Source organism: Vulpes lagopus, chromosome 4 (assembly GCF_018345385.1).
Source record: "Vulpes lagopus strain Blue_001 chromosome 4, ASM1834538v1, whole genome shotgun sequence".
In the NCBI taxonomy this organism is placed as follows: domain Eukaryota; kingdom Metazoa; phylum Chordata; class Mammalia; order Carnivora; family Canidae; genus Vulpes; species Vulpes lagopus.
This window is the reverse complement of record NC_054827.1, coordinates 144,710,791-144,722,871: the sequence shown is the minus strand read 5'-3', so window position 1 is coordinate 144,722,871 and position 12,081 is coordinate 144,710,791. Positions and strand designations below refer to the sequence as shown.

The following is a 12,081-nucleotide window of genomic DNA, read 5'->3' as shown; positions in this document are numbered from 1 at the left end:
GTTATTATCTTCCACCTGCATTTACTCTGCCAGGGAATAACACCACCCAGCCCTCGCATGGCCTCTACCGTGCGCCAGGCAGTTTCCTAAGCCTTTTACAATTATCACTGTATTTAAAACAAAGTAAACCAATTATTCATATATTTCATCCTCAAACAGCCTCGTGAGGTAGATGCTATCATCATCAGCATCCGTGGTGTAGAGTGAGGTTAAGCCACTGCCCCATAATCGCTCAACCAGTAATAAAAGTGAGGCCTGGGATCCACACCCAGGCAGCACGCTGCGCTCCTGGAATGCTCCATTGCTTCTGAGACTTAAAGGGAAGAAAATCAGACTTGTTGGAAGAAGGAGAGATGAGCTAAACGAAGGATGGGGGCAAGCAAGGGAGAGGGGCTCAGGGGAGGGGAGCGGGAGGGAAAGCTTCGAGCGTCGGATTCTTGTTCTTAGGGCTCTGCAAGCCCACTTTTTGTCCAAAAGTCATGCTCCAATATCTCTATTCCCTCTTAGTCAAAGTTCTAGACGAGCTCTGGCCACTCCCAGGATGCCGTGAAGGATCGGGTCTCCGGGCGGGGGGCAGCCACAAAGGCAGCTGACAACGTAAAGAAAAATCCATCACCAAGAGTGGACCCTTCAGACTGGCATGAGTGAGCAGGAGGAGCCCTGCTGCAGTGAGCCTGCTGCGAGCGCCGCCCTGGTGTGGAGGCGTCAACGAGGGATGGAACTGGGGACCCCCCACCCCCGGAGACTCAGCACTGAGGGGCGCCAGCAGATCCAACTCACCTGTGATGACCCAAGTGCAGGACACTCTTCACCCTTTTCCCTGATCCAGACAAACCCAAGGGAGATGCTGAAGCTTCTGTGTACACCGTGAGGTCCCCTTGATTGAGCTCCTACTGGATGCCCGGCACTGCGATGGGGCGCAGAACCTCTAAGAACGTGCGGAACCGGGGTCCCTGCAGGCAAACCCCACTGGTTATAACACAAGACATAGGGCTTAAGGGAACAGTGGGCCCGACGCTTTTTGATCTTGCCCCTCTGTCATTTAGAAATTGTGAGCACGCCAAGTGCCGCACACCCTCCTGGCGGTACATCCTGTTCCCTGGATGCACCCCCTGGCCTGGTAACAGGGCCTCCCCAGGGGCCCTGCCTCATGAGGCTGGATCTTCTGGAAGGAGCCCGGGTCTTTAGCAAGGATTCTAGTGTCCTGGAGTAGTGACAGGGGTGACTCGGGGGTGTCACACGCCGCCACCCTCGGTGGCGTGCCAGGGCAGGCTCGCCTCGGGGCCCCAGTCCAGTGTGCTGGAGACCAGGCATGCTTCCCCCCCAGCCTCTCCTTTCCTCCCTCCTGCCTCTGGCACGGGGAGTGTGGGGCTCCCACCTGCTCCCCCTCACACTGGTCCCGCACTGTCCAGTTGGGCCCAAGCCCCGGGCTCGGGAAGCGCAGGCCAGGCCTTGAGCCTTGGAGGGAGGCCCCCCAGCTCCTGCCTGCTGGACCCCGCTCCCCCAGCTCCCCTCCAAGCCTTGGGGCGGCCCCCTTGCTCTTCCTGAAGCAGAGCCCCCTTCAAGGGACGGATCAGCCTTCAAAAGGAAGTAATAGGCCATCTTAAGCAACAATTTAATTCCTAGACAGAGAGAAAGTAAGGAATCAGAAAACAAAACAGAACCCACAAACCCCTAAGCAGCACATTTGTGAAAGAGCCTGGTGAAGACTGACAGTCTTTTTTTTTTCTTTTTTTTCCAAACATGCAATAGATGCGTAAAGAAAAAAAAATCACAATTTGTAAGATGTTGCTCAGGCAGACAGGTTGAGATGCTGCTGCTCATTAACTGACAACAGGTTTCCCTTGGCTTTGAATATGCTTTGCCCAGGGCTCAGCGTGCAGGACTCGGGAGCTGCCCTCAGCCTGAGCTCTGAAGGGAGGGCCTGCCCTCTGGGGTCGGGCTGGGGTCTTCCCTGGAAGCTTCCGAGGGACAGAGCAGAGGGTGCAGAGAGACAAGGCCGCGGGTGGGTGCCTGGCCTGCGCCCTCCGGGGCTGTGCCTTTGGCTGGGCTGGGCTCCCTCGGAGGGTGACCTCAGGACCAAGTGTGAGGGCACACACCCCAGGAACCCCGGGACAGGATGGGGGGCACCCAGGACCCCTGCTTGGAGGACCTGCTGAGGATCCCTGTTTGGAGGAGCTGCCGGCCACTGAGGAGGAACCCCAGCGGGGCCTCAGGGACACGGTGTCACCTTGCCTCAGGGTGGCCTATCCCGGAGGTGAGGACCCTGGGGCCTGAGCCTGCAGGCAGCTCCCAGAGCCATGCCCGCACCAGCACCCGAGCTGCCCTGGGCTCCCACAAAGCCCCAGGACGGGGGCCCCGATATTTCGGGCAGGAGGCCAGCAGGATGCTGAGCGCCCAGGCTGGAGGGGGAGACCCCGGCTGCCCCTGCCCTCCGAGGACTCAGGCAGGGGAGCAAGAGAACCGGAATGGCACCTCGGGAGGTCAGGTGCGGTACCACAGTGTCAGCTAAGAGCATCCTACCAATGTTCTGTTTGATGCAAACAGTGACTCAGAAGCTTCTTTACTTGCCCCACGTCCCTCAGAGGAATCTGATCAGAGGCCGGCGTCCTGCAGAGATCTGAAGCCTCCACTTTCCAAGGTGACTGCAAGTGACAGGTCCTCCGGGGCTTGGACTTTGAGCGAGCCACGAAATCTGCTGGGGATTCCGTCTCCCCCTCCTCCCCCAGCCCCAGACCTCTCAGCTTTCTGCAAAGAGGGGTGAGGGGGGATGACTTTTAATCCTGATGGTTTTGAACTCTGCTTTGGGAATAGCTTACGTACGCAGGGGGCAAAAGCCTGAAGAACACACTGAGTTGGACGGGGAGGCCGTCCCCGGGCCGCATTCACTGGGCTTCCTTAGTCCTCGTGCACCTGTACAGTCCGTATGTGTGTGTTGTGTGTGTGTGTGTTTTTTTTAAAAGATTTTATTTATTTATTCATGAGAGATACAGAGAGAGAGAGAGGCAGAGACACAGGCAGAGGGAGAAGCAGGCTCCATGCAGGGAGCCCGACGTGGGACTCGATCCCGGGTCTCCAGGATCACACCCTGGGCTGAAGGCAGCGCTAAACCGCTGAGCCACCCGGGCTGCCCAGTGTGTTGTGTATTTGTATCTGTTTGCACGGATGTGAACTGAATCCCATTGCCCCTCTTTTCTTGAAACACGGCGTTCTTCACCTTGCTTTGTCATTGAGCGCTGCAGCCGTGAGCAGTGTGGAGAGAGCTGCCTTTTTGGAAACAGCTCTGTAATATCCCGTACAACTTTTTTTTTTTTTCCCTCCAGAAAGCAATAATCCCCAGCAATCAAGGAGCCTGCTAGGGGCCAGCACCATGCAGGTGCTTTATGCTAGTGATCTAACTCAACCCTGATGGCCCCAGCAGGGAGACAGGGGCTGCAGGTCCCACCACCGTGTTGCTGCAAGGGTCTGAGGCTTTACTGAGAGCTCCAGTACCTGGCCCAAGGTTACACAGCAGCTAAATTGGCAGACCAGCCCTGGAGGGGAGCTTGGGCTTGGCAGATGTCAAGTGTGTCCCTTGCTCACTGAAGCACCCTGCCTCTCAAGGGGAGACGGGGCACCACCATGAAGGCAGAGAGCCGTACAAAGGAACATCGATACCAAATTGGATATTTCTTTGGCAGCATACCATGGTGCCTTGTGTATGGTTCGTTTTATTTGAGCGAGCATTTATAGAATTTCCTCCATTTTTGCCTATAAAGGTCCCAGCTGAGGCGCGAGGCATGAATGCATGGCTGGAAGATGTTGCCTTTTGAAAGGACAGGCCCAAGAATTGTGGGTGCTGCTGCTGGGGTGCAGTGGAGCAGCCGTCCTGAGGGAGCTAAGCCCTAGGGAGCCACTGGGAGGGGGTACACTGCTGGGCTGGGGCCGTGCTGAGGCCAGGGACAGGTCTGGGGTTCTGGGCCAAGGGTGGGATTGAGGTAGGGGGTGGATGAAGGGAGCTGGAGCCAAGAACAGTATGGAAGGAGGAAGGGTCTGGGATCATCTGACCCAAGGCACATTTTTCAGGTGGGGAAACAGACCCAGAGCAAGGTGGTGGCCCTGCCAAGCTCACTGGGAGTGGAGATGAATGAAAGGCCAAGCCTCCTGACCTCTATCCAGTGCCCCTTCTACTACTGCTCTGAGGACAAAAGCAAAGAGGGTGTGTGTACATGCATGTGCGTGTCTGTGTGTGTGCGCATGTGTGCATATGTCCACGGGGTCCGGGGAACCATATCTGGGCATAAAACTCTGCACAGGCTGAAGAATGGAGAGCAAAAGGAACTCAGGCAAGAAAGTCAAAGGGGAAGAAAAAAAAAACAGAACTCAGAGATCCTTCCAATGCTCATGCAAGTTCCAGAAATTTCCAACCTGGAATTTTGCCATCTTCAATGCCATGACAATGTTTGACAATATTACTGGTATCCATTTGGGGGTTGTTTAGTTTTATGATGACAGCAACTGCAGATTTTAGAGTTCTCAGGCTCTTTGGCAGCTTCACAGAACCATTGCCTGCCCAGCACCCACTTGCTCCTCCTCCGGTAGAGTGATAGCAATTGATACGGACTGAAAGCGGAGGGAGCTTCTCTAAAGAGCTTTTGTGAGAATTTGGGGGAACGGATAGTTCTTGCCTCTGTAGTTGCTTAGCATTAGAATGTAAGCCTGGAGATGAGGAGGCCTCATTAGAAGAGCATCTGAGGATGAGAGCAGAGCCCAGAGAGTGATTCTTCCAGTTGATATGTTTTCAGCACCTGGATCCAACTGTGCCTGTAGCAGATATACTTGGACTTTTACATTATAGAAGGCATTGAATTATCTTTTGCGTGTGTAGGACATATATACATGAGTGATTGAGAGTCAGGCTACCTTGGATCTGCCACTTACTAGTTATGTAGCCTTGGGCAGGACACTTATCTCTCTGGGCCTCAATATTCTCCTCTATAAAATGGGACAATAATAGCATCTATTTCATGGGGTTGATAGGAGGATTCAGTACGTTAACCTATGAGAAGCTGTAAACAGTGCCTAGCATATAGTCAGCGTATTGGTTGCTATTTTCAAAAAGTATTTGTATCAGTCAATATGTCTCGGTAATAAACATCCCCTAAAGTCCTAGAGGCTTAAGGTAACAAATTTTTCTTTTTTTTGCACACACTACGTGCCCACTATGGATCAGCTTATCATAGTCCCTCAGGAAGGGACACTGACAGAGTAGCTGCCACCTCTTGTGTTGCCGGTCACTGTGACAGAGAAAAACGGATCATAGAAAGGGACACATTGGCTTTTGCCCAGAAAAAATGATGCCCAGCATCATTTATGCTCACATTTCATTGGTGAGTTACGAGTGAGCCCCACAGGCCACACAGACACGCCGATCTCTGTAAATTAAAGAAGGGCGGGGGGCCTGAGTGGTGCAGTCAGTTCAATGCCTGACTCTTAGTTTCAGCTCAGGTCATGGTCTCAGGGTCGTGAGATCGAGCCCTATATCAGGCTCCGCATTCAGTGTGGAGTCTGCTTGAGACTCTCTCCCTCCGCCACTCCCACTTGTGCTCTCTCTCTCTAATAAATAAGTAAATAAATAAATAAATAAATAAATAAATAAATAAACAAATCTTAAAACAAAAACAAGTGAAGGCCTTCCTGCCATGTTCCCTGAAGGGAATAACCCTACTGACCACCCCAATCCCGCTGTTAGGTTATAACGCAGTTCCCAGGCTGTGAATTTCCATCCACTCTTCAAGGCCCTACCAAACCCTGACTAGGTCGTGAGCCTTTCCTAATCACTCCATACGATATGAGCTTCTCTTTCTTTGAGACCTCAGAGCCCTTACTCTCTGGAGCAGGTTCCATTTTATGAATTTGAATTATCTGTTATGTTATTACCTAAATCTTCTGTGGTCTCATTAGATGGAGTGGAGTCTTTTTCTATTTTTAGCATCTGGCAAACACCCTGAATAATAAAGTCACCTAATTAATACGTGTGTGATTGAGTAGCTACTTCAGTGAGATTAAACGTCCATGCATGATAAAAGCCTCTGTTTTACGTGCAGCGTCCGTAACTGATATTTGCTGAGCACTTGGTCTGTAGGTGCTGTGCATAAAATATTTTCTTTGCATCGGTTGTTGCATTGAATTCTACTTTAGTTTTCTCCATCCCACCGATGAGAAGCTGAGGCTCAGAGAGGTCAAGCAACTTGCCCAAAGCCACACAGATAACAGGTGGCAGATCGGATGAGCACTTACGTTTGTCTACATTCACGGCTCACGCTCCTAACCCCAGTGATGCAGCCATAACAGGGACAAACGCAGGCTTGTCACCCGAAGACGTAGTTTCAAGTGCAGCCTCTGTCACTCGCCTTGGCACGACACCGAACAAAAGGGGCAGACCCTGGCGGGATGCTCATTCTCTTTTCCCCCAGGGGAAGGCCAGTGCTTCTCAGGTGTCAGCTGCATGTGATTCACCTGGGAGACCAGCAGAACACACACACACACACACACACACACACACACACACACACACCTCACATATGCAAGGTGAGAAATTCTATGATGCAAGTATGACCTCAGTAGAGAGAAGAAGGAAGGTTACCCTGGAGCTGAGTCTCAGAGATGAAGAGGAATTGGTTGAGTAATGAAGAGAAGGTTAATGGCCATCGCCGCCACTGCTGCCATCGTGCCAGTCCCTCGGGTCCAACGAGGCCGGGTGACACTCCAGAATGGGAGACCAGCCAATTTGGGAGCAGATCAGATCCAGCCTCATTCAGCATTACTACCAGTTATTTGATAATGACAGACCCCAACTAGACACAATGTCTATTGATGCATCATGCCTTACATGGGAAGGACAGCAGTTCCAGGGGAAAGCTGCCATTGCGGGGAAGTTGTCTAGCCTTCTGTTCCAGAAAATCCAGCACAGCCTCATGGCACAGGACCATCAGCCCACGCCAGATAGCTGCATCATCAGCATGGTTGTGGGCCAGCTCACGGCGGATGAAGACCCCATCATGCGGTTCCACCAGATGTTCCTATTAAAGAACATCAATGATGCTTGGGTTTGCACCAATGCCGTGTTCAGGCTTGCCCTGCACGACTTCGGCTGACCTCTTTCCAGCCAGGCACTCATGCGGTTTCCTCCTCCCTCCTCTTCCTGATACTATTCCCACTCCTCCAGATGCTCCAAATATCACACACAAATGAGCAGGGCTGTGGTGGGAGCGGGCGCAGTGCGCTGCTACTACTGTGCGTGTTTGGATGCTAGACTAGTTGCATCTGACAGGAGAAGTTTGAGTCGTACCAGCACATGCCTTGGAAAGACTTAAGTAATGCAAAAGGTTGTCTTCTTTTTTTTTTTTTTTAAATCTACTGACAAGTTGCTCTAGTCACCCAAAGAAGTGAAGGAGAAAGCAGCTGCCTCACCGCCCAGATAGTGACCGCCCGAATATTGATTTGTTCAATGTTTCAATGGCTTATGATATAATAAAATGACAAAAATTTTCTTAAAAAAAGAAGAGAAGGTTAAGAAAGAGTTTTCATTTCAGGTGGGGGGGTTCAGTGCATGTGAAGTTAAGGAAGAGAGACGGTCCACAGGGGCATTTGGGGAATCGCCAGTGGCTCAATAGCCGCAAGATAGAATGAGGGATCTCTGGCAAGAGCCAGGGCTGGAGATGAAGAGGAGGGCAGATCCAAGAGGCATTGGCATTACGAGCAAGGATGAAGGCAACCACCGAGGAGTCTCAAGGTCAGTGGGTGATGGTGTCAAGCTGATCTCCAGATGTTTCCCTCCAGCTGCTGTTGGAGAGCCTGTGTCAGAGGGGCCAGAGCTGGGGGCCGCTGAGGTTATTTTGGATGAGGAGGATTCCAGGTCCCAGCAAGCCTCACTGCCCGGGACCCCATAGCAGACAGTTGTCCTTAGGATTTAGATTATGTACCCAGGGCATTTCCAGAGTCACCGAGCCACGTGGTTGCAGATGGCCCTGGGGACACAAAACCAACACCTTGGAGAAGGCCCCCAGGATGCAGAGTAGAAGAGGAGGCTGAAAGTGGAAGAGGAGTGTCCCCAGGCACCCCCACCCTGACATCACTTCTCCCTCCCTCCCCAGTCAGTCTTCGTGATTTCTTTACTAAGCCACTGGTTCTCAACCTTTTTCCTGAGGGGACACACAGGCACTTGACCTTCCCTGGCCACACCCGTATCCTTGATACACCCTGGGTTCAGGGTTCTACACACTTTCTTGAGCCACCAGTGCCGGCAATTGAGAGTGAGATTCACAGAGGAAGAACCCCCACCCCCCCCCCCCAGCTCATTCTAATTTGCAAAAGAAGTAAATCACACAGAACCCTCCCTGCCTTCCCCACTGCTAGCGTAGATTACAAGCTTGGACATCAGGCAATCTCAGGCTCCGACCCCCTCCCCTAGGCTGTGTGACCCTGGGTGCCTTACCTAACCTCTTTGAGCCTTAGCTCTGTTCATCTGCAAAATGGGTGTGATAATAGACCTCATACCGTGAATGGTTTGTTGTTAGGATTGGATTCTATTACGGTACATGGTAAATAATAGGTGATGACCGGCTTATTATTAAAACTTTCTTATTCTTTTTCCCACAGTTGATGGGAATATACCAGCGTCTGATGACACTGTGCAGCAAATTAGTTTATTAGGCAAAGGAAAACCATTTTGTATACACGACTCCTAACTGACTTACCTTTATTCTTGGTAGTCATCACGCTGATCCTCTGACGACATACTGTAATTCACAATCTGATCTAACGTACCGGCCTTCTCCTCTGTTCCTAATCAGCAAGACTCTTAGGAACTCGTTCATAGGTCCCATGCCAAAGCTCAGCTTTAATTTCCTATTATAAACCTGTCGTCCTCAAGATCTGTTGGGTGAAAAACACACCCATGGTGGATCAGAAGGAGCTAGAAATGACAACTGGGGCATTGCCAAGGGGGGGGATGCAGTCCTGAACCAATCTCTCAGCAGCCCACACACTTGGGCTCCATGTGGCCTGTAGTCTCAGCCTTTCCAAGAACTTGTTCCTCTTCACTACCCAAGGGGTGCAGAAATAACTTAATTTGGGGCCCTTTCTGATGGTCTCCTCATCTGAAAAATGGGAATGCTGTCCACTCATCCCTCAAAGGATTTAATTCAGTTGTTGGCAAGTCCCCCAAAGATGAAAAGAGCAAGAGATTCCATTGCCTGATCCAAGCCAGCATTACCGCCAATAGCCTTCTAACTCATCCCACAGAGCCCACCCTGAGCCTTCCGCTGGTACTCTCTACAACAGAGAAATCCCGCCCCCTTCAAACACAATCCGGCCTATCACTCCCCAGGTCAGGAACTCTCAATAGCTTTCTGTGGCTCTAGGAACAGGATTCCCATCAGCCCACTACTCATGTGCCTGGTTCTTGCCAATCTTACAACCACATTGGGCTCATTCTGTACCTATTCACATGACTCCCCAAGTGGCACTTGGAAGGTGTGGTTTCCCCACCTACCATTGTGTGTGTTGACATCTCTGCTGGAAAAGCACATCCTCCTTCCCACTGGCCCACCTCTACTCATCTTCAGCTCCCACTTCCAAAACCCCTTTCTTGGAGGGGTTTTCTGTGACCACCAAATTGCTGCTGTGATCTCAGGGCTCCTTAGTGTTGTTCCCTGTAGGCTCTATCACTGCCTCCCCAAGTGAAACATCTGCTCCATGAAGGCAGGGACTCTGTTTTGTTTCCTCCTTTTTCCTAGCACCTACTGGCCCCAATGCCTGAGTAGTATTTAACAACAACAACAACTACAAAAAACACAATAAACTCTATAAAAATAGCATTCTTTTGTTAATGTTGGAGATCTCAGATGAAGAGCTCTGTTTTTACCAAGAGAAATAGAGTAGGAGAGTTCATTGTTCCATTTGATTTGATTGTTGTAGACTGAATTATTCCAGTGACAAATGCGAATGTGCTTATTCCTCTAAAACATGATGCTGTTACTAAGGCAATTACTTCTCTTAATCTTAATGCTCCCTTCACATCCCTAAACCTCATTCTTGATCAGGAGCCACTGTTCATCATTTCTTCGCCCATGAAGTCTCAGGTCTCCAGTGGTAATTATGTCACAAAGAGTATCTTGGGCAAACTCAGGTAGAAGGGAGACTATTGGGGGAAGAGAAAGGCTTTTCTCTCTCACCTGATTACTATATGCAAATATCCTGGGTCTGAGAGTGGGGGTGTTTGTAGGGAGAGGGAAGGGATGCCCTAAAACATGCTACTCAAAGTTTTACCAACCTATTCTAAGTTCAGAAATGTTAAGTACAAAATGTAACTGGCTCATGTTAAACTTTTAGGGAAGTTTGACTTTGTCATGACATCCAAGCCCATGATCAATGGGCCTGTGTCAGTGAACAGGGCAGTAGGGACTGCTGGTCCTGCCGGTGGTGAGTCACATACACTGGGACCACAAATTCTTCCTCAGCATTTTGGAAACATTCAAAAACTGGTTCTTCACCAGATAGTTTGAAAAACATGTTATAAAAGATGATGTTGCCCTAGTCATGTTGTAAGGAAAAGCCAAGCCTTCGAGAAATGGATAGAAACTGAGAAACATCTAAAGGCCAAAGTACAAAGGAGAGCAAGGGAATGTCAATGAATCAGGGGAAATGAATCAGGGAAAATGTCCCTGGAGATGAACCTTGAGTTGGGTCTTAAATTGTTGGTAAACAGTAAGAGACAAGGGGGAGGCAGGCATTTCAGGAAAGAGGTAGCACCAAGCTAAGGCATGGAGGGCATGCGGGGTATGCAAAAGGCACACACACTCCTAGCTCACTAAACTGAAATAGAGAGGATAAGAGATTACCATTTGGTAATCGTGGGATGTGATTTGGGCAAAAAAGGTCGCTGAATAGTGAATGTAAGGGGGCAAGCTTGAGACAAACAGAACACTTACATAGTCTCAAAGTATCCGTCCTCCCTATTATTTTAATGACAAAATCAACATAGTGACCCAACTGTGGAGAAACCTAGCAGGGACCACCTCCGCTAAATGATCACAGTTAATGTTCTGAGTCATGGGAAAAGTCGACCTCAAGGGTCTCCTGATAGGATGCACTGGGAAGAGCACATATTGCATCATTCCTGCCAAAAAAGTATAACTGAATTGAACTCATGAGGAAACATCAGACAAACCCCAATTGAAAAAGATTCTATAAAGCAGCTGACCCATGTTCTTCAAAAATGTCTGTATCGTGAAAGACAAAGACTAAGGAAGTGTTGCAGATTCAAGGAGACTGAAGAGATGTGACAAGTGAAATGTAACAGATAATGTGGGATTTTCGTTTGCTTTAAAGGATAGTATTAGGACAATCGGTGACATCTGGATAGGATGTGTCCATTGGATAATGATACTGTATGAATGCAAATCTCCTTGATTTGATCACCCTACTGTGACTTGATAAAGGGAATGCTCTTATTTTTAGGATATATACATTGAAATATGTAAAGGGACATCACTCATCAAATGGATCAGAAAAAATACAGCATGAATGAGGATACGAGGATGGGTGTAGACAGTGCCAGAGGTCAGATAGAGCTGGTTATACAGAATAAAGCAGAGAGGTAGAATGTTAACATTTGGGAAATCGGAGTGAGAGGTGTATGAGGACTCTTTGTGCTGTGCTTGCCAACTTTCCTGTGAGTCTTAAATTGTGTCGGAATGGAAAAGTTAATGGAAGAGAAGAGAGCCATTAGGTTCCAGTCCCTGCTTGGCTCCGAGTCAGTGTGTGACTTTGGTTTATTTCTCCCATCCCCTACCCCACCCTCATCTTTTCCTGCTCCCACCAGCCCTGCCCGCTGGAGGCCTTATAGCTTGGCCTCTCTCACTCCAAGTCCTCTCAGCCAGTTTCTGGATTTACACCTTCTCTCCTCTTCCCGTGTCTAATGTTCCTTTCAGAACGCACCCTGGGAGCTGATCTGTTTGGCTCGATGCCCCTTGAGATCTGGGGTGGCATTGAGAAGTTCTGCCCAGTGTCCGGAACTTGCCTACCTTGCCAATCCCT

General features: G+C 49.9%; 1 protein-coding gene across 1 annotated transcript; it reads left to right on the top strand.

Annotated features, from left to right (window-relative positions):
- Nucleotides 1-6,752: 6,752 nt before the first annotated feature.
- Nucleotides 6,753-7,178, top strand: LOC121489075 (nuclear transport factor 2-like). The gene has a single exon (XM_041751546.1). The coding sequence runs from the start codon at nt 6,753-6,755 to the stop codon at nt 7,134-7,136; it is 384 nt and encodes a 127-aa protein (XP_041607480.1). The 3' UTR covers nt 7,137-7,178.
- The last annotated feature ends 4,903 nt before the right edge of the window (nt 7,179-12,081 follow it).